The sequence below is a fragment of the Salvelinus sp. IW2-2015 genome, linkage group LG16 (assembly GCF_002910315.2).
Source record: "Salvelinus sp. IW2-2015 linkage group LG16, ASM291031v2, whole genome shotgun sequence".
Lineage (NCBI taxonomy): Eukaryota > Metazoa > Chordata > Actinopteri > Salmoniformes > Salmonidae > Salvelinus > Salvelinus sp. IW2-2015.
In genome coordinates, this window is record NC_036856.1 from 123,219 (window position 1) to 145,444 (window position 22,226).

Sequence of the window (22,226 nt, forward strand, 5' to 3'; positions counted from 1 at the left end):
TGTCCAAATTTGAGATTTTTGATTCGAACCGCCGTGTCTTTGTGAGACGCAGAGTAGGTGAACGGATGATCTCCGCATGTGTGGTTCCCACTGTGAGGCGTGGAGGAGAAAGTGTGATGGTGTGGGGTTACTTTGTTGGTGACACTGTCTGTGATTTTAATTAGAATTTAAGGCATACTTAACCAGCATGGCTACAACAGCATTCTGCGGCGATACGCCATCCCATCTGGTTTGCGCTTGAGATGGTTTGGGATGAGTTGGACCGCAGAGTGAAGGAAAAGCATCCATAAAGTGTTCAGCATATGTGGGAACTTCTTCAAGACTTTTGGAAAAGCACTCCAGGTGAAGCTAGTTGAGAGAATGCCAAGAGTGTGCAAAGCTGTCATCAAGGCAAAGTGTGGCTACTTTGAAGAATCGAAAATCGAAAATATATTTAGATTTGTTTAACACTTCTTTGGTTACTACGTGATTCCATATGTGTCATTTCATAGTTTAAGCCTTCACTATTAATTATACTATGTAGAAAATAGTAAAAAGAAAGAAAAACCCTTGAATGAGTAGGTGTGTCCAAACTTTTGACAATTGCTGTATATCAAAAATGTCCCTAAATGCAATTTTTGAGGATTAGGATGGAATCAAATCTTCTAGTTATATTTTGGCATCTCATTTTTATTCAAATTCACAATATCTGTGAATAATATAATTTTGGGAATGTTTACATATTCGTGAAACCGACATTCTTTCAAATAATGAATGTTCAATGAATTTGAATGATGCAGAATACCATTTTATTTCACATCAATAGGCAAACTGTCAAGTGAAAGAAGGTAGACATTTGAAAATATTGATTTCAGATATGATATCCAAATGAAAGTCTAACACATCTTTTTGTACAAATAAGACTTATGGTCGGTTTGTAGGATGCCTTCTCCAGATCTTCACTTTTTAGAAATGGGAATGTATGCAATTTCCCTCATTGCTGATGAAAAGATTCACTGCATGGTCATGGATGTCTGTTCCTTTCGTTGTCCTTCTGCAGTGCACAATGGCAATGGTAAGACTAGTAAAACAATCAACATGATTCATAACCTTTATGCTAAAAAACAAAGGCCCCTGATGTTTTGAGCACAACACCTAATGAAGTAAGACGGGGGAATAATGGGGCGTTGAGAACAATCCATATCAAATATATAAAAGTCACCTGTACATTTATAAACTGAGCTCAGTACACACTTTTTTCAAACCAAAAATATTTATTGTAATTTACCTTATAGCTCTCTATCCATCTCCAATGTTGAGTTTCCCATGTACTGTTGACCATCCTCAAAATCGGTCACTTGGATTGGAATAGCGATCGCCTGATGATATACTGTCAACTGATGTAATTAGAAATACATAATGTTAGAAAAGCACCAAAAACAGCAAGAAACACATCATAATAAAGGTCATGAGCAAGCATGAAAAATATTAATAAATAGTAAGCATGTATTTTGTATTACAATTAGGGCAGCACAATATTGGCAACAAATCGAATTGCAATTTTTTTTTAACCAAATATTGCAATTTTACACTGAACAAAAATATTAACGGAACATGCAACAATTCCAAAGATTTTACTGAGTTACAGGGCAAATAAGGAAATCAGTCAATTGAAATAGATTCATTAGGCTCTAATCTATCGATGTCACATGACTGGGAATACAGATATGCATCTGTTGATCACAGATACCTTAAAAACATGGGCCTCTGGATCTCGTCACGGTATTTTTGTGCATTCAAATTGCTATTGACAAAATGTAATTGTGTTCATTGTCTGTAGTTTATGCCTGCCCACACCATAATCCCACCGCCACCATGGGGTACTTTTGTTCACAATGAAAATTTGGCAGACATCAGCAAACCGCTCACCTACACGATGTGATCAACAGATGCATATCTGTATTCCCAGTCATGTGAAATTGATAGATTAGGGCCTAATGAATCTATTTCAATATCTGCGGTTGTGAGGCCGGTTGGATGTACTGCCAAATTCTCTAAAACAACGTTGGAGGCGGTTTATGGTAGAGCAATTAACATTCAATTCTCTAGCAACAGCTCTGGGGACATTTCTGCAGTCAGCATGCCAATTGCACGCTCCATAAGCTACGGACAACAAACACAATTGGATTTTATCAATAGCAATTTGAATTCACCAAAATACCGTGACGAGATCCTGAGGCCCATTGTGAGGGCAATTTTTTAAGGTATCTGTGACCAAAACTTGAAATATCTGTGGCATTTTGTTGTGTGATTAAACTTCACATTTTAGTGGCCTTTATACAAGGTTAATCTGTGTAATGATCATGCTGTATAATTAGCTTCTTGACATGCCACACTTGTCAGGTGGATTAATTATCTTGGCAAAGGAGAAATGTTCACTAACAGGGTTGTGAACAAATTTGAGAGATATGCTTTTTGTGCATATAGAACATTCTTGGATCTTTTATTTTACATGTTTCGTTTATATTTTTGTTCAGTGTAGATCAAAACACTTCAGTAAACTTTTGGAATCATAGAAATGGATGATCATTAGAATGATCATGGTGAAGGTCCAAAATTGCCCTCCCAAAAAGCCTGTGTTTCAGACATAAGGAAGTGGAAAGTGGGAAATGTTGGACAAAACAGAGATGCTAATTCTAGGTCCCAAGAAACAAAGATATCTTCTATTGAATCTGACAAWTAATCTTGATGGTTGTACAGTTGTCTCAAATAAAACTGTGAAGGACCTCTGCGTTACTCTGGACCCTAATCTCTCTTTTGACTAACATATCAAGACTGTTTCAAGGACAGCTTTTTCCATCTACGTAACATTGCAAAAATTCAAATCTTTCTGTCCAAAAATTATGCTGAAAAATTATTCCAAGGTTTTGTCAATTCTAGGTTAGACTATTGCAATGCTCTACTTTCCAGCTACCCGGATAAAGCACTAAATAAACTTCAGGCTAGGGCTGATTTCAAGGTTTCAATGCTAACCTACAAGCATTACATGGGCTTGGTCCTGCCGTACATACCTACATGTACGCTACAGTCACAAGACGCAGGTCTCCTTTCTGTCCCTAGAATTTCTAAACAAACAGCTGGAGGCAGAGTGGGTGGGGTTATATCTGCCTGTTTGGTCCTGTCCGGGGGTATCGGAGGTATCGGACAGGGCCACAGTGTCTCCCAACCCCTCCTGTCTCAGCCTCCAGTATTTATGCTGCAATAGTTTGTGTCGGGGGGCTAGTGTCAGTCTGTTATATCTGCAGTATTTATCCTGTCTTATCCAGTGTCCTGTGTGAATTTAAGCATGCTCTCTCTTATTCTCTCTCTTTTTCTCTCTTTCTCTCTCTCTCTCTCACTCTTTCTCTCGGTGGACCTGCACCCTAGGACTACCTGGCCTGATGACTCCTTGCTGTCCYTAGTCCACCTGGTCGTGCTACTGCTCCAGTTTCAACTGTTCTGCCTGCAGTTATGGAACCGTGACCTGTTCACCGGACGTGCTACCTTGTCCTAGACCTGCTGTTTTCAACTCTCTAGAGACAGCAGTAAAGATACTCTGAATGATCGGCTATGAAAAGCCAACTGACATTTACTCCTGAGGTGCTGACCTGTTGCACCCACTACAACCACTGTGATTATTATTATTCGACCCTGCTGGTCACCTATGAACATTTGAACATCTTGGCCATGTTCTGCTATAATCTCCACCCAGCACAGCCAGAAGAGGACTGGCCACCTCTCATAGCCTCGTTCCTCTCTAAGTTTCTTCCTAGGTTCCGGCCTTTCTAGGGAGTTTTTCCTAGGCACCGTGCTTCTACACCTGCATTGCTTGCTGTTTGGGGTTTTAGGCTGGGTTTCTGTACAGCACTTTGTGACATCAGCTGATGTAAGAAGGGCTTTATTATGACATTTGATTGATCATTCTAATTGCATTGTTGCAATACAGTGAGCACTTGGAAATCAGTTTTGTTTGGCATGACAGCGGAACTAAGGGAGGAGATGGTTGTGACAGAGTAGGAACAAATTGAAATGGTACATTCACCAAGTATTGTATTTTCCTCTCTGGTTAAAAACAAGCTGTTTAACTAATGCTGATATACTCCACCGCTGGTACTGGCCTGTATATAACACAATTGATATGGTAGGAGAAAAGTCAAAGAAAACCAATGCTCTTACAATGGAAAGCTATGTGGCATATGCAATTCCATATGCTCCCAGATTGCAATTCCTGTTGCTTCCACTAGATGTCAACAGTCTTTGTTAACGTCTACTTGGTCACCATCCCGGATCCGGGAGCATCCTCATCAGTAAAAAAGCTGACTAGCATAGCCTAGCATAGCGCCACAAGTAAATTCTAGCATATAAATATCATGAAATCACAAGTCCAAGACACCAAATGAAAGATACACATCTTGTGAATCCAGCCATCATTTCCGATTTTTAAAATGTTTTACAGCGAAAACACTATGTATTTCTATTAGCTAACCACAATAGCAAAAGACTCGCATATTTTCACCAATTTTTTTACCGCATAGGTAGCTATCACAAAACCGACCAAATAGAGATATAATTAGTCACTAACCAAGAAACAACTTCATCAGATGTCTTATAACATGTTATACAATAAATCTATGTTTTGTTCGAAAATGTGCATATTTGAGGTATAAATCATAGTTTTACATTGCAGCTACCATAAAAAATATCACCAAAGCAGCCGGAATAATTACAGAGAGCAACGTCAAATACCTAAACACTCATCATAGAACATTTATGAAAAATACATGGTGTACAGCAAATGAAAGATAAACATCTTGTGAATCCAGCCAATATTTCAGATTTTTTAAGTGTTTTACAGCGAAAACACAATATAGCATTATATTAGCTTACCACAATAGCCAACCACACAACCGCATTCATTCACCGCAAAGGTAGCGATCGCAAAAAAACAGCAAAAAATATAAAATTATTCACTAACCTTGACAAACTTCATCAGATGACAGTCCTATAACATCATGTTACACAATACATATATGTTTTGTTCGAAAATTTGCATATTTAGCGGTACAAATCGTGGTTTTACAATGTGAATACGTAGCCAAACGGCACAAAATTATCCGGAGATATTTTGGACAGTCACCTAATCTAATCAAAGAACTCATCATAAACTTTACTAAAAAATACGTTGTACAGCAAATGAAAGATACACTAGTTCTTAATGCAATCGCTGTGTTAGATTTTTTTAAATAACTTTAGTACGACATACAGCTTACGTTATAGTGAGACAGCGCCTGCAATGAGGGCGGAAAATAGAACTAAACAYTTTCCACAGAAATACGAAATAACATCATAAATGGTTCCTACTTTTGCTGAGCTTCCATCAGAATCTTGTACAAGGAGTCCTTTGTCCAGAATAAATCGTTGTTTGGTTTTAGAATGTCCTCTTCGCCTGTCGAATTAGCAACCATAGCTAGCCATGTGACGCAAACGTGCCCAACTTCACGCAAAGAAAAGAAAATTCCAAAACTCGCAATTAACGTTCAATAAACTGATACAACTCGGTTGAAAAAAACTACTTTATGATGTTTTTATCACATCTATCAAATAAAATCAGAGCCGGAGATATCTAACGTGTATACCGAAAGCTTTTCAGAAGTCAATCTTGGGTTCCTTCTCGCGCCTTCGAAGACAATGACATTTCCAGACACGTCATTCCAAAAGCTCTTGTTCGGCCTCAGATCAAGCTAGACACCCCATTCCACCTCTCACTGCCTGTTGACATCTAGTGGAAGGCCCTGGAACAGGGCCTCGATTTCAGATTTTTCACTTCCTTACAGGAAGTTTGCTGCAAAATGAGTTCTGTTTTACTCACAGATATAATTCAAACGGTTTTAGAAACTTGAGTGTTTTCTATCCAATAGTAATAATAATATGCATATTGTACGAGCAAGAATAGAGTACGAGGCAGTTTAATTTGGGCACGATTTTTTACAAAGTGAATAACCTATTGACAAAAGGTTAAAGGTTTCAGGCTTGTTTATTCCCAAACGAGGATGAATTTTGAGTTTTGGAACTGGGAGTCAGAGTTGGTTAATCAGTCTGTGTGCGCGTAATGAAGAGGACGCGCACCTGCTTATTTAGCTTTTTTATTGAACATACTTTTTCCCGTATTAAATATTATAGTGTAATTACATTTTAGAGTACCTGAGGATTCAATAGAAACGTATTTTAACTTGTTTTAACAAAGTTTAGCGGTAGCTTTTTGGATTATTTTCTCTGCATGTTGAATGAGTGGATTACACAAATCGATGGCGCCAATTAAACATACTTTTGGAATATAAAGAAGGATTTTATCTAACAAAACAACCATGCATGTTGTAGCTGTGACCCTTTGGATTGCAAATCAGAGGAAGATTTTCAAAAAGTAAGTGAATATTTAATCGCTATTTGTGATTTATGAAACATTTGCTGGTTGAAAAATATTTTTAATATGGGGCGCCGTCCTCAAACAATCGCATGGCAAGCTTTTGCTGTAAAACCTATTGTAAATCGGACAATGCAGTTAGATGAACAAGAATTTTAGCTTTAAACTGATGTATAACACAAAATACTGCCCCCTAGCCCAAAGAGGTTTTAAAGAAAAGAATAAGCAAACATGTTTGGTGTTCGCCTAATGGCATGTGGGAGACTCCAAAAACATATGAAAGAAGGTACTCTGGTCAGATGAGACTCAAATTTAGCTTTTTGGCCATCAAGGAAAACGCTATCTCTGGCGCAAACCCAACATGTCTCATCACCCCAAGAAAACCATGATTTTCATCGGCAGGGACAGGGAAACTGGTCAGAATTGAAGGATTGATGGTGCTAACTACAGGGAAATTCTTGAGGGAACCATGTTTCAGTCTTCAAGAGATTTGAAACTGCAAGGGAGGCTCACCTTCCAGCAATACAATGACCCTAAGCATACTGCTAAAGCAACACTCAAGTGGTTTGATAAGGGGAATTATTTAACTTTTCTGGCGCAGGCGTTCCTCTAGCGACCCACCTCGACAACATCCGGTGAAATTGCAGAGCGCCAAATTCAAAATACAGAAATAGTCATAATAAACATTCATAAAAAAATACAAGTATTATACATCGGCTTAAAGATTAACTTCTTGTTAATCCAGCCGCTTTTTCAGATTTCAAAAAGCCTTTACGGCGAAAGCATACCATGGGATTATCTGAGGACAGCGCCCCGCTTACAAAAGCATACACAAATTTTACAACCAAGTAAAGGAATTACAAAAGTCAGAAATAGCGATAAAAGTAATCACTTACCTTTGAAGATCTTCATATGGTTGCAGTCACAAGAGTCCCAGCTACACAAATGCTACACACCTCTTTATGTCCCAAAAACTCAGCTTTGTTGGCGTGTTTTTTTCAGTAATCCACTGGCTCAAAGGCGGTCAAAACATGCAGACGAATACATCCTAATAGTACTGGTAAAGTTTGTCGAAACATGTCAAACGATGTTTATAATTAATCCTCAGGTCGTCAATTTTTTTTAAAACAAGCCTGAAACAATGTCTAAAGAGTGTTGACATCTAGTGGAAGCCATAGGAACTGCAATCTGGCTCCAATCCCAGTAGATACTCTTTAGGCATTCAATTGAAAATACCTAACATAAAAAAAATCCCACTTCCTGGATGGATTTTCCTCAGGTTTTTGCCTGCCATATCAGTTCTGATATACTCACATACATTATTTAAACAGTTCTGGAAACTGTAGAGTGTTGTCTATCCAAATCTACCAATTATATGCATATCCTAGCTTCTGGGCCTGAGTAACAGGCAGTTTACTTTGGGCACACTTCTCATCCAGACGTCGAAATACTGCCCCCAAGCCATAAGAAGTTTTAAGAAGCAAAGTGGTAAGCATGTTTGGAAAAATCTGTTGACTGTATGCTGTTGTTTGGTCCATGCATGCAGAGTGAATCTCGAGCACGAGGAACTATCTGCATGATTGACTGTGTGGGTTTGGTGTGTGGGATTGGGACTGGGAAGCGGCCAAAAGACGAACAATAAATCAAAAGAAAAAAAAWTTGTTACAGAAGGGGTGTTTCAAAATATCGCAGCCTCTTCCTATATGGATATTGAGCATGCAACAATTGTATTAATCGTGCAGCCCTTATTACAATGGATTACAATTACATTTAAATGGTTAACATTTATAACAATTCATAAAGCATTTATACACTTATATTTTTCTATAAGCCATTATAACGTTTTATAAAGTGAGTCTTAGAAATTATTACTATGGATAAAAAACAGATTTATAACCAATGTATTGATAGCTTAGTGTATTACCCACATCAGGGAGCTTGATCGTCATAGCAATGCTGCCTCCTGTTGCTGCAACAACTGATGCAGAAACTTCATGTTTGGCATTTGTGTCATGTTCCTGGTAAAACCCCAAAAGGAATGCCATGCCTGGAATGTACTTCTCAATACTAAAGGAGAAAGAGATAATGTAGTTATTTTAGTTATTTAACTTTTATTTAAGCAGGGGGAAATCCCATTGAGACCAATGCCTCTTTTACAAGGGAGCCCTGCATTACAAAAGCAGCAAGAAGTTAGTGACACGATAATCAATCAATCAAGGCGGGAGCACAGCAAACACAAAAACACAAAACATGCACATTACTCTGAACTGCCCAAAAGGGCACTAATGCATCAAAGTGTGAAGTATTTTAAAATCTGTTCCATGTGTGGTGTGTAAAAACAATCTAAATCTGTAGTAACGGAAGGAATTTGAAGAGTTCCCATACCCGCTCACAGCAATGGCTATCTCGTACTTCTGTAAATTAGCAATGATATAAGGTAACACGGGAGTTTGTGCATAAGAGTTTTATAAATTAACAGGATGCCATGTTCAGATCTACGAGTTGCCAATAATGACCATCTATGACCGAAAAGAGGTTCTGGACATCAGAACAGCGATCACTAACCTCGATTTAGATGAAGATTTCTACTTCAACGAGTCGGAGAAGCAGGACATACTGCTCACCCTGGACCAGGCCCTAATCCCAGAACATGGGAGGGGACTGAGCTCCCATGTTGTGGGTCAGTGTGGCTGATGTTTTGTTGCCTACCCTCAGCACCTGGGACCGGCCCGTCAGGAAATCCAGGATCCAGTTACAGAAGGAGGTGTTCCATCCCAGAGACCTTAGCTTAGTGTTGAGCTTGGAGGGCACAATGGTGTTGGATCTGTAGTCAATTAAGAGCATTCTCACGTAGGTGTTCCTTTTGTCCAGGTGGGAAAGGGCAGTTTGGAGTGCAATAGAAATGGCATCATCTGTGGATCTGTTGGGGCGGTATGCGATTTGGAGTGGTTCCAGGGTGTCTGGGATGATGTGTTGATGTGAGCCATGACAGAGCATTTCAGGGCAAACAGATGTGAATGGCACGGGGCGATAGTCATTCAGACAGGTTACCTTGGTGTTCCTGGGCAGACTGGGTTAGGGAGAAGTTGAAAATGACTGAAGACACTTGCCAGCTGGTCAGCGCATGCTCTGAGTACGCATCCTGGTAATCCGTCTGGCCCTGCAGCCTTGTGAATGTTAAAGGTCTCAGTCACATCAGCTACAGAGAGCTTGATCAAACAGTTGTCCGGAACAGCTGGTGCTCTCACGCATTGTTCAGTTTTGCTTGCCTTCAAGCGAGCATAGAGGGCATTTAGCTCATCTGGTAGGCTTGTGTCACTGGGCATCTCGTGGCTGGATTTCCTTTGTAATCCGTGATAGTGTGCAAGTTCTGCCACATCCAACGAGCATCAGTAGAATTCAATCTTAGTCCTGTATTGATTCTTTGCCTGTTTGATAGTTCGTCAGAGAGCATAGCGGGATTTCTTCTAAGCGTCTGGGTTAGTCCTCCATTTTTTGAAAGCGGCAGCGCTTGTCTTTAGCTCAGTGCAGATGTTGCCTGTAATCCATGGCTTCTGATTGGATATGTACAGTACCAGTCAAAGGTTGGACACACCTACTCATTCAAGTGTTTTTCTTTATTTTTTTACAATTTTCTACGTTGTAGAACAATAGTATAGACGTCAAAACTATGAAATAACACATGGAATCATGTAGTAACTAAAAAAGTGTTAAACAAATCAAAATATATATTTGATATTCTTAAAAGTAGCCACCCTTTGCCTTGATCACAGCTTTGCACACTCTTGGCATTCTTTCAACCAGCTTCACGAGGTAGGCGCCTGGAATGCATTTCAAAGAACAMGTGTGCCTTGTTAATTTGTGAAATGTACTTCTTCTTAATGCGTTTCAGCAACTCAGTTGTGTTGTGACAATGTATGGGTGGTATACAGGAGATAGCCATATTATGGTAAGAACTGCTCAGATAAGCAAAGAGAAATGACAGTCCATCATTACTTTAAGACATAAAGGTCAGTCAATCTGAAAAATGGCAAGAACTTTGAAAGTTTCAAGTGCAGTCGCAAAAACCATCAAGCGTTATGATGAAACTGGCTCTCATGAGGACCGCCACAAGAAAGGAAGACCCATAGTTACCTCTGCTGCAGAGGATAAAGTTATTAGTGTTAACTACACCTCAGATTACAGCCCAAATAAATGCTTCACGGAGTTGAAGTAACAGGCACATCTCAACATCAATTGTTCAGAGGAGACTGCGTGAATCAGGCCTATATGGTCGAATTGCTGCAAAGAAACCACTACTAAAGGACACCAATAATAAGAAGAGACTTGCTCGGGCCAAGAAACACGAGCAATGGACATTAGACCGGTGGCAATCTGTACTTTGGTCTGATGTGTCCAAATTTGAGATTTTTGTTCCTACCGCCGTGTCATTGTGAGATGCAGAGTAGGTGAACGGATAATCTCTGCATTCCTACCTGGACAAAAGGAACACCTATGTGAGAATGCTATTCATTGACTACAGCTCAGCTTCAACACCATAGTGCCCTCAAAGCTTATCACTAAGCTAAGGACCCTGGAACTAAACACCTCCCTCTGCAACTGGATCCTGAACTTCCTGACGGTCCGCCCCCAGGTGGTAAGGGTTAGTAACAACACATTCGCCACACTGATCCTCAACACGGGGGCCCCTCAGGGGTGCTTGCTCAGTGCCCTCCTGTACTCCCTGCTCACTCATGACTGCACGGCCAGGTATGACTCTAACACCATCGGCATTAAGTTTGCCGATGACACAACAGTGGTAGGCCTGATCAATGACAACGACGAGACAGCCTATAGGGAGGAGGTCAGAGACCTGGCAGTGTTGCGCCAGGACAACAACCTCTCCCCCAACGTAATCAAGACAAAGGAGATGATTGTGGACTACAGCAATAGGAAGACCGAGCATGCTCACATTCTCATCGATGGGGCTGTAGTGGAGCAGGTTGAGAGCTTCAAGTTCCTTGCTGTCCACATCACCAACAAACTAACATTGTCCAAGCACACCAAGACAGTCGTGAAGAGGGCATGACAAAACCTATTGCCCCTCAGGAGACTGAAAAGATTTGGCATGGGTCTTCAGATCCTCAAAAGGTTCTACAGCTGCACCGCCGAGACATCCTGATGGGTTGCATCACTGCCTGGTGTGGCAAATGCTCAGCCTCTGACCGCAAGGCACACCAGAGGGTAGTACATACGGCCCAGTACATCACTGTGGCCAAGTTTTCTGCCATCCAGGACCTCCATACCAGGTGGTGTCAGAGAAAGGCCCTAAAATTGTCAAAGACTCCTGACACTCTAGTCATAGACTTTTCTCTCTGCTACCGCATGGCAAGTGGTACCGGAGCGCCAAGTCTAGGTCCAAGAGGCTTCTAAACATCTTCTACCCCTAAAGCCATAAGATTCCTGAACATCTAATCAAGTGGCTTCCCAGACTACTTGCTTTGCCCCCACCCTTCCCTCTTTTACACTGCTGCTACTCTCTGTTATTATCTATGTATAGTCACTTTAATTACTATACCTACATGTACATATTATCTCAAGTTTGAAGAATCTTAAATCTAAAATATATTTTGATTTGTTTAACACCTTTTTGGTTACTACATGATTCCATATGTGTTATTTCATAGTTTTGATGTCCTCACAATTATTCTACAATGTAGAAAATAATACAAATAAAGAAAAAGCCTTGAATGAGTTGGTGTCCAAACTTTTGACTGGTACTGTATGTATGATCACTGAGGGGACAATGTCATTGATACCAATGTCATTAGATGAACCCAGGAACATATTCCAGTCTGTGCTAGCGAAACAGTTTTATAGCTTAGCATCCGCTTCATCGGACTACTTCCAAATTGAGCGTGTCATTGGTACTTCCCATTTGAGTTTTTCCTTGTAAACAGGAATAGGAGGATAGAGTTATGGTCAGATTTGCCAAATGGAGGGTGAGAGAGAGCTTTGTATGCATCTCTGTGTGTGGAATAAAGAAGATATAGCATTTTTTTTCTAGTTGCACATGTCACATTCTGGTTAAAAAAATGTATCAAACGAATTTCAGTTTTCCTGTATTAAAATCACCAGCCACGAGAAGTCTGGTCTTACTGCCAGCATCGGTTTGCGGTGGTCAGTATACAGCTACGAAAAATATAGATATAAACTTTATTGGTAAATAGTATGTTCTACAGCTTATCAGGAGGTATTCTAACTCAGGCGAGCAGAATCTCGATACTTACTTATAATTAGAGATTTTGCAACTGCTGTCCTTGATCAGCCACGACTGACGCATAGGATATTACAGTTCTTCAGGTCCCGTTGATTGGATAGTCTGGAAAGGAGCTTGTCTAGTTCGTTCTCCAGTAAGTGTACATTTGCCAATAGAACACCTTCGTAGTTTTATCAGGCTGCCCCCACGTCGGCCTTACACTTCCGAGTGTCGGTGATAATGTCCTGGTCCCAGGTGAGCAGTATGTCCTGTCATTGAAGTAGAATTCTTCATCCAAATTGAGGTTAGTGATCGCTGTTCTGATGTCCAGAAGCAATTTTTGGTCATAGAGAATGATGGAGGAAACATTATTATTATTCTTTTTTTTTTTTTTTTAAAGATCATCGCAAAACGGAGCCCATAAAACGGCCAGCACCATTGATGATGACACAACGGTGGTAGGCCTAATCACTAGCAACGATAAGACAGCCTCCAGGGAGGAGGTCAGAGACTTGGCAGTGTGGTGCCAGAACAACAACCTCTCCCTCAACTTCAGCAAGACAAAGAAGCTGATCGTGGACTACAGGAAACGGATGGTTGAGGGGCAGCTCTCTGGGAACTATGGGGGGATCTTGAAGGGCTGGTGGCCTGGTGGAAGGGAGCTTGGGCCGGTGGCTGATAGGTCGCTGGTTCGCCCCCCTATTTTTGACCTTGTGGGAGATCTGCCGACGTGCCCTTGAGCAGGGCGTTGACCCTGGTTGTTTCTGTGGTTCGCTCTGTTAGATGACTGAACGTAATGTAAATATTGAGCTGCTTCACTGCAAGTAGATATGTTTTAATATTCAATATATATATTTTTTAAGTATTCTCTTGAGTTGGGCTCTAGGATGGAACAACTGGAACATCTAAGCTTGTGGTTGTTTTGGGGGGAAGGGTGGGGAGAGTATGTATATATCCCATATCTGTTGCTAAGGGGTAATGATGTTAGGGAGAGTATAGGATGATTAACAATAATTGTTTCCCAAGATAATAATTTATTGGCCCCAATTTGCTTTTTTATAATGCCAGTCTTGGTTATAGGTAACAATCCTTCGTATGAAGTGCCTTCATAAAATTATTATGCATATTATTTGTTAATCGTGAAAATAAATTAAGATATGCAATATTTTTTTATATAAATACATTTATATTAAAAGTATACAATACAATCGAGGCGAGGGAGTTGGACATGCTGTTTGCTGTTAATCTGCTTCTGTTCTGTAGGTGGAAGTGTGTGCTCTTTTTAAAGGATGGGTCCCAATCTCTCAAAGGCCCTATGATCCAGGTGGACAGAGGAGGTCTGCCAGTCACTGGGACGACAACCCAATTTAGGATGGGGGGAGGTTTTAACAGGTGGAATAGTGGCAAACAGGAGGTTTATTCAGTACTAGCGCAAATATCATGGTACAGCTATATGGACATTCAATCATCATGGTACTTTTGTAATGGTAAGTTTACAAACATATATTATGATAAATATAATTGAAATGTGTATCTTATTATGGTAAATGGTGAAATAAGTATAGCCAGTTATAATTGGAATGGCTTAGCAGATAATAGTAAAAGACAAACAGTTTTTACATATCCTGACCTAGTGAGGTATACATGGCAAAGGCTCAATCAAGCTAGTCGTCTTGAAAACCTTCTTATGTCATTCTCACTGGCACCAAACGTTTTAAAAAGTGTTGAAAAGGGAGAGAATGTGGTCACCCATAAAATAATAGGCATATACATTACTCTTCCAGAATTTCCACATGGGCGAGGTTATTGGAAATTGCATCAAAGCCTATTGGATGACAACTTGTTTTTAACCAGGACAGAATAATTTATAACTGACTTATTCCAACATAACATAGGTACAGCAGATTCCCTTATTTTAAGGGACATGTTTAAATGTGCCGTTAGAGGCCATGTAATTCAATACTCATCTTTAAAAAAAAGCAATTTAGGTCAGAAGAGTTCATATTAATTATTAACAAAGGAAATCGAGTGGCTAACAGTACAGATAGATAGCAATAAAACATTTACCATATCGGCACAGAATAAGTTAGAGGAAAAGCAAAAAGAACTGGAGGAACTTAATCAAGAAAGATCAAGTCTTAATATACACTGCTCAAAAAAATAAAGGGAACACTTAAACAACACAATGTAACTCCAAGTCAATCACACTTCTGTGAAATCAAACTGTCCACTTAGGAAGCAACACTGATTGACAACAAATTTCACATGCTGTTGTGCAAATGGAATAGACAAAAGGTGGAAATTATAGGCAATTAGCAAGACACCCCCAATAAAGGAGTGATTCTGACAGGTGGTGACCACAGACCACTTCTCAGTTCCTATGCTTCCTGGCTGATGTTTGGTCACTTTTGAATGCTGGCGGTGCTCTCACTCTAGTGGTAGCATGAGACGGAGTCTACAACCCACACAAGTGGCTCAGTAGTGCAGCTCATCCAGGATGGCACATCAATGCGAGCTGTGGCAAAAAGGTTTGCTGTGTCTGTCAGCGTAGTGTCTAGATCATGGAGCGCTACCAGGAGACAGGCCAGTACATCAGGAGACGTGGAGGAGGCCGTAGGAGGGCAACAACCCAGCAGCAGAACGTTACCTCCGCTTTGAGGCAGGAGGAGCACTGCAGAGCCCTGCAAAATGACCTCCAGCAGGCCACAAATGTGCATGTGTCTGCTCAAACGGTCAGAAACAGACTCCATGAGGGTGGTATGAGGGCCCGACGTCCACAGGTGGGGGTTGTGCTTACAGCCCAACACCGTGCAGGACGTTTGGCATTTGCCAGAAGAACACCAAGATTGGCAAATTCGCCACTGGCGCCCTGTGCTCTTCACAGATGAAAGCAGGTTCACACTGAGCCACATGAGCACATGTGACAGACGTGACAGAGTCTGGAGACGCCGTGAGAGAACGTTCTGCTGCCTTGCAACATCCTCCAGCTATGACCGGTTTGGCGGTGGGTCAGTCATGGTGTGGGGTGGCATTTCTTTGTGGGGCCGCACAGCCCTCCATGTGCTCGCCAGAGGTAGCCTGACTGCCATTAGGTACCGAGATGAGATCCTCAGAGCCCTTGTGAGACCATATGCTGACACATGCACATTTGTGGCCTGCTGGAGGTCATTTTGCAGGGCTCTGGCAGTGCTCCTCCTGCTCAAAGGCGGAGGTAGCGGTCCTGCTKCTGGGTTGTTGCCCTCCTACGGCCTCCTCCACGTCTCCTGATGTACTGGCCTGTCTCCTGGTAGCGCCTCCATACTCTGGACACTACGCTGACAGACACAGCAAACCTTTTTGCCACAGCTCGCATTGATGTGCCATCCTGGATGAGCTGCACTACCTGAGGCACTTGTGTGGGTTGTAGACTCCGTCTCATGCTACCACTAGAGTGAAAGCACCGCCAGCATTCAAAAGTGACCAAAACATCAGCCAGGAAGCATAGGAACTGAGAAGTGGTCTGTGGTCACCACCTGCAGAATCACTCCTTTATTGGGGGTGTCTTGCTAATTGCCTATAATTTTCACCTTTTGTCTATTCCATTTGCACAACAGCATGTGAAATTTATTGTCAATCAGTGTTGCTTCCTAAGTGGACAGTTTGATTTCACAGAAGTGTGATTGACTTGGAGTTACATTGTGTTGTTTAATAAGTGTCCCCTTTATTTTTTTGAGCAGTGTATTATCAAAAATAAAGCGAACTGGATGGAATATGGGAAAAAATGCACCAAATATTTTTTTTATCTTCCACATAGAACTGCTACCAAAAATAATTTCCTGAAACTTGTTACAAATGACCAATGGTTCACCAAACAATATTTTAAAAGAGGAAGCAAAGTACCTAAAGCATATGTTTTAGTTTCAGTTTCCTCCATCACCCCTAACCAAAGTTAATTGTAAGGATTTGTTTTCTATCAATTATGTAAAATTAACAGCTGTACTGAAAGATTCATGTGAAGGCCAAATTACAGAGGATGAATTTAATGATACAATTAAAGCCTTTAAGTCTGGGAAAACTTCATGGCCGAATGGCAACACAGTTAATGTATATCAAACCTTGTTTTATGTACTCAGAGGACTGTTATTATGTTTTATCCACTCCTATAAAAATGCTAGATTATTAGCTACTCAACAGGATGGTCTGATTTCACGATTACTGAAACAGGACCGAGGTGGTAAATATAAAGATCCCTCCATTTGAAAAATTGGAGGSTCCTTACACTTCAGTTTCGTAAAAGTATAGGAAAATGCATAGCGCATAGAATAAAAAGCTATTGTCGGATATTATTTATACTAATCAGACAGTTTTTTTTTTACATGGACAATACATTTGAGATAATGTAAGATAGGTACTGTAAACAATAGAATACTGGGAAAAATCTTGGAAACCAGGCCTGGTATGCATAGCTGACTTTGAAAAGGATTTTGATAAAGTACAACTGGAATTTATATATAAATGCCTGGAATATTAGCATTTTGGAGAATCTCTTATACAATTGGTTAAAGTTATATATAGTAACCTTAGCTATTAAATAGTAAATAATGCCTACTTCTCAGAAAGTATTAAACTGTCAAGACGAGTTAAACAGGGTTGTCCACTATCGGCATATCTATTTATTATGGCTATCAAAATGTTAGCTATTATTATCAGATCCAACAATAATATCAATGGGGTAGAAATCCAGGGCTTAAAAAAGGTGTCATTGTACACTCATGATTTATGTTTTCTTTTAAAAACACAATTTGGATCCCTCCACAGCCTCATAGAGGATCTATATACTTTTTCTAACCTCTCTGGATTACAACCAAATTATGATACGTGTATTATATTACGTATTGGATCACAACTTTTACATTACCGTGTAGTTTACCAATAAAATGGTCTGATGGTGAAGTGGACATCTTCAGTATTCATATCGTGAAAGAAAGAAATGATCTCACTACAATACATTTTAATAGAAAGTTAGCAAAAATAGATTAGATCTTTATACTGGTTATCATAAGGTGAATGCACCAATTTGTAAGTCGCTCTGGATAAGAACGTCTGCTAAATGACTTAAATGTAAATGTATACAATGACAAGGAAAATACCTGTCCATTTGTAGAAAAATCACCCTGATTAACTCTTTACTCATATCCCAGTTGACCTATTTGCTTATGGCCCTGCCTACACCTAACGACATGTTTCTCAAATTATATGAGCAAAAAAATAAAAAATAAATTTTATTTGGAATGGCAAGCCAGACAAAATTAACCTGGCAAAAAAATGATTGAAGCATTGGACCTCTCACTAAAGGCTTCAGTCATGCAAAAACTACACTTAAATCCAAACTGGTTCTCTAGCAGATTAGTAAGAATGGCTCACCCCGTTTCCACTTAATTCAGATTTCAACCTCTTACTTTTGGTTATTTTAAAATGAAATAATCTCCAGAATATCTCTGTTTTTAAAACAAGCCGTAGAAAGTTTAATTCATCAGAAAACAAAGAACAAATAATATGGTTAAACTCAAATATACTATTATTGATTTAAAAAAATATATACAAAAATAAAAATAGGAAACAGTGTGATATTATAACATGTCACACATGCAGCTGACAAAAATAGATGGAAATGTTTGCTCTATCCAAAATTACAACCAACTGATTGCAGCATTACCGCAAAAATGTAAGAGGCAGGTGGAAGGGGGAGAAAGTATTGAACTTGTCTGTCTGCCCTGCGTTATTAACTTCTCTAGGGTAGGGGGCAGCATTTTCACATTTGGATGAAAAGCATACCCAAATTCAACTGCCAGCCACTCATCCCCAGAAGATAAGATATGCATATTGTTAGTAGATTTGGATAGAAAACACTCTGAAGTGTCTAAAACCGTTTGAATCATGTCTGTGAGTATAACAGAACTTATTTAGCAGGTGAAACCCCGAGGACAAACCATTCAGATGTCTTTTTTTTGGAGGTCACTCTCTTTTCAATATATTTCATTGGGAAACCAGATTTCTAAGCGACCTGCTTGCAGTTCCTACGGCTTCCACTGGATGGCAACAGTCCTGAGAAATTGGTTGAGGTTATTCCTTTGTGTAATGAAGAAGTACGGCCATCTTTAAGTCGAGTCACTCGACGTGTCAGGTTTGTTAGAGGCACGAGACCAGAAAGCATGCTACAGTTGGTTTTAATCCTGTATTGAACACAGATCATCCCGTCTTCAATTTTATCGATTATTAACGTTAAAAAATATCTAAAGATGTATTACAAAAGTAGTTTGACATTTTTTGGCAAAGTTTACCTGAGATATTTTGTCGTCACGTTTGAGCAAGTTGGAACCTGTGTTATTCTGGATCAAACGTGTCAAATAAATGGACATTTTGGATATATAGCGACGGAATTAATCGAAGAAAAGGACCATTTGTGATGTTTATGGGACATATTGGAATTATATTTTTATTTCTGCGTTTTGTGTCGCGCCTGCAGGGTTGAAATATGCGTATCTCTCTTTGTTTACAATTGTGCTATCCTCAGATAATAGGATCGTATGCTTTCGCCGAAAAGCCTATTTGAATTCTGACATGTTGGCTTGATTCAGAACCAGTGTAGCTTTAATTTGGTATCTTTCATGTGTGATTTTATGAAAGTTAGATTTTATAGTAATTAATTTTAATTTGGCGCTCTGCATTTTCTCAGGCTTTTTGCCAAGTGAGACAGTAGCGTCCCATCTAAACTCATATTTTTTTTATATAAATATGAACTTTACCGAACAAAACATACATGTATTGTGTAACATGAAGTCCTATGAGTGTCATCTGATGAAGATCATCAAAGGTTAGTGATTCATTTTATCTCTATTTCTGCTTTTTGTTACTGCTCTCTTTGGCTGGAAAAATGGCTGTCTTTTTCTGTGACTTGGCTCATACCTAACATAATCGGTTGGTGTGCAATATTTTCTCTCCAACAACAAGAGGAGTGTGAACAGTTTGGGGTTGCGGAGTGTGAACAGTTTGGGGTTGCTTAGGTTGTGAGGTGGGTGTTTGTTACTATGCCGATAAATTACATTATCCATCCGGACCTTTGCCACCTAGGTGTGTAACCAGACATTCTCAAATAGTTCTTGGGTACTCCTGGGGTAGCATTTATAAATTGGACTTATGATCAATTTTGACCTTAAGTATGACTTACGCAGAAAACCATGTGTAAGTAGTTATTTATAAAATCTTACTTTGACGTGGAAATGATCTTATCTCTATGCAAAGTCTAGACTTGACATAAATGATTTTCCTCCTGGTTATGTAGGGGTATTGCAGTTTGGGACACATATGCATCCAAGCCTGTGGTGAACTTTACATTAGCTTAATGAACAATTTGTTAGAAATGATCAATTAAAGCTGTGAGGAATTAATTGCCGGACGCAAGGTGTTTTGAATTAAAAACAGAATGCGATGTTCTATAAATAGTGTTTCAAATTGGAAAAAAATAAACCGTGGCTGTTCTTGCGTTATTGGAAGACATTGAAAACCGTGCATTCAGAAGGGAGAGAGTTTTCAGAGACCGGAATGATTTTTTTGCGCATGATGATCAACGGCTATTCCTGACTAAACCCTCATTTGTGCTAGCATTCTATAAGGGGAAATCGCTGATTGTAAGGCAAGTTAGGTGCCGTCAAAAAAAAGCTAGAATATGCAAGCTAGAATATGCATATAATTAGTAGATTTGCATAGAAAAACTTCTGAAGTTTCTAAAACTGTTTGAATAATGTCTGAGTATAACATAAGTCATATGGCAGGCAAAAACCTGAGAAAAAATCCAACCAGGAAGTGTGAAATCTGAGGTTTGTAGTTTTTCAACTCTTGGCCTATCGAATACACAGTGTCTATGGGGTCAAATTGCACGTTCTAAGGCTTCCACTAGATGTCAGTCTTTAGAACCTTGTTTGATGCTTCTACTGTGAATTGGGGGCGAATGAGAGGGGAATGAATCCGAGGTCTGCCAGAGAGCCACGAGCTCAGTCTCGTGCGTTCACGTGAGAGCGACAAAGGAATTCTCCGGTTGGAACATTATTGATTATGTTAAAAACATCCTAAAGATTGATTCTATACTTCGTTTGACATGTTTCTACGGACTGTAATATAACTTTTTCTACTTTTCATCCGTACTTTCCGCTGGACTTGCACGCGCGTCGTGAGTTTAGATTGTGTACTGAACGCGCGAACAACAAGGAGGAATTTGGACATATATGATTGACATTATCGAACAAAACAAACATTTATTGTGGAACTGGGATTCCTGGGAGTGCATTCTGATGAAGATCATCAAAGGTAAGTGAATATTTAAAATGCTATTTCTGACTTCTGTTGACTCCAACATGGTGGATATCTCTTTGGGTTGATTTGTCATCTGAGCGCCGTACTCAGATTATTGCATGGTTTGCTTTTTCCGTAAAGATTTTTGGAAATCTGACACAGTGGTTGCATTAAGGGGAAGTGGATCTAAAATTCAGTGCATAACAGTTGTATCCTTTATCAATGTTTATTATGAGTATTTCTGTAAATTGATGTGGCTCTCTGCAAAATCACTACAGAGGGTAGTGCATACGGCCCAGTAGCTTAGTGGGGCTAAGCTGCCTGCCATCCAGGACCTCTATACCAGGCAGTGTCATAGAAAGGCCCTAAAAATTGTCAGACTCCAGCCACCCATTTACATTTAAGTCATTTAGCAGACGCTCTTATCCAGAGCGACTTACAAATTGGAAAGTTCATACATATTCATCCTGGTCCCCCCGTGGGGAATGAACCCACAACCCTGGCGTTGCAAGCGCCATGCTCTACCAACTGAGCCACACGGGACCACGGGACCACTCATAGACTGTTCTCGCTGCTTCCACATGGCAAGCGGTACCAGAGCGCCAAGTCTAGGACCAAAAGGCCCCCAAGCCATAAGAATCCTGAACAGCTAATCAAATGGCTACCCACTCTATGCATTGTGATTTGAATAACATTGCTAAATCAATAAGATTTGCTTTTGCAAGTTCATTGATGTCCAACTCCCACATTACTGATTAAGTATTGATGATTCATTAACGTCTATATATATTTTTTTTTCTAAAATCCATCGTCTCAAATCCCAAACTTTACAAAACATAATAATTATAATTATAATAATAATAATGATGAGCAAGCTATCAGAGGGGGTGGCCCCCATTCCCCTGCTAATTAGTGAACCCTCACCCATGGAAAGGATGATTGCTGAAATCAGCAACAATATTATCCCAAACTATGCCAAAGGGCTGAGAATGTTAGATCACAATGCAATAAGTGAAAAAACTGCAGAAATGCCAAAAACGGACTCCAAGATAAACCAACAGGCGCAGGCCTTGTACGGTTCTCTCGAATTTAGCTCTGAGGTATGGCCGCCAGCAGAGACTGACATCGGTCAAGTTCCGCAGTGCACAGCAGAAGCATGAGCAAGAAACGGTTGAGATGAAAGGACAGGTGGAGAGAACCAGTTAACTAATGACGAAAGCA

General features: G+C 40.0%; 1 protein-coding gene across 1 annotated transcript in view; it reads right to left on the bottom strand.

Moving 5' to 3' along the window:
* Window positions 1-902: 902 nt before the first annotated feature.
* Window positions 903-22,226, bottom strand: part of vtg3 (vitellogenin 3, phosvitinless) — a 42,906-nt gene continuing 21,582 nt past the window's right edge. The window contains exons 26-28 of the mRNA XM_024004506.1: window positions 8,368-8,506; window positions 1,268-1,376; window positions 903-1,033 (exon numbers count right to left, since the gene is read on the bottom strand). Of these exons, the coding sequence (XP_023860274.1) occupies window positions 1,269-1,376; window positions 8,368-8,506 (247 nt within the window). The 3' untranslated portion in view covers window positions 903-1,033; window position 1,268. The remainder of the gene's footprint in view (window positions 1,034-1,267; window positions 1,377-8,367; window positions 8,507-22,226) is intronic.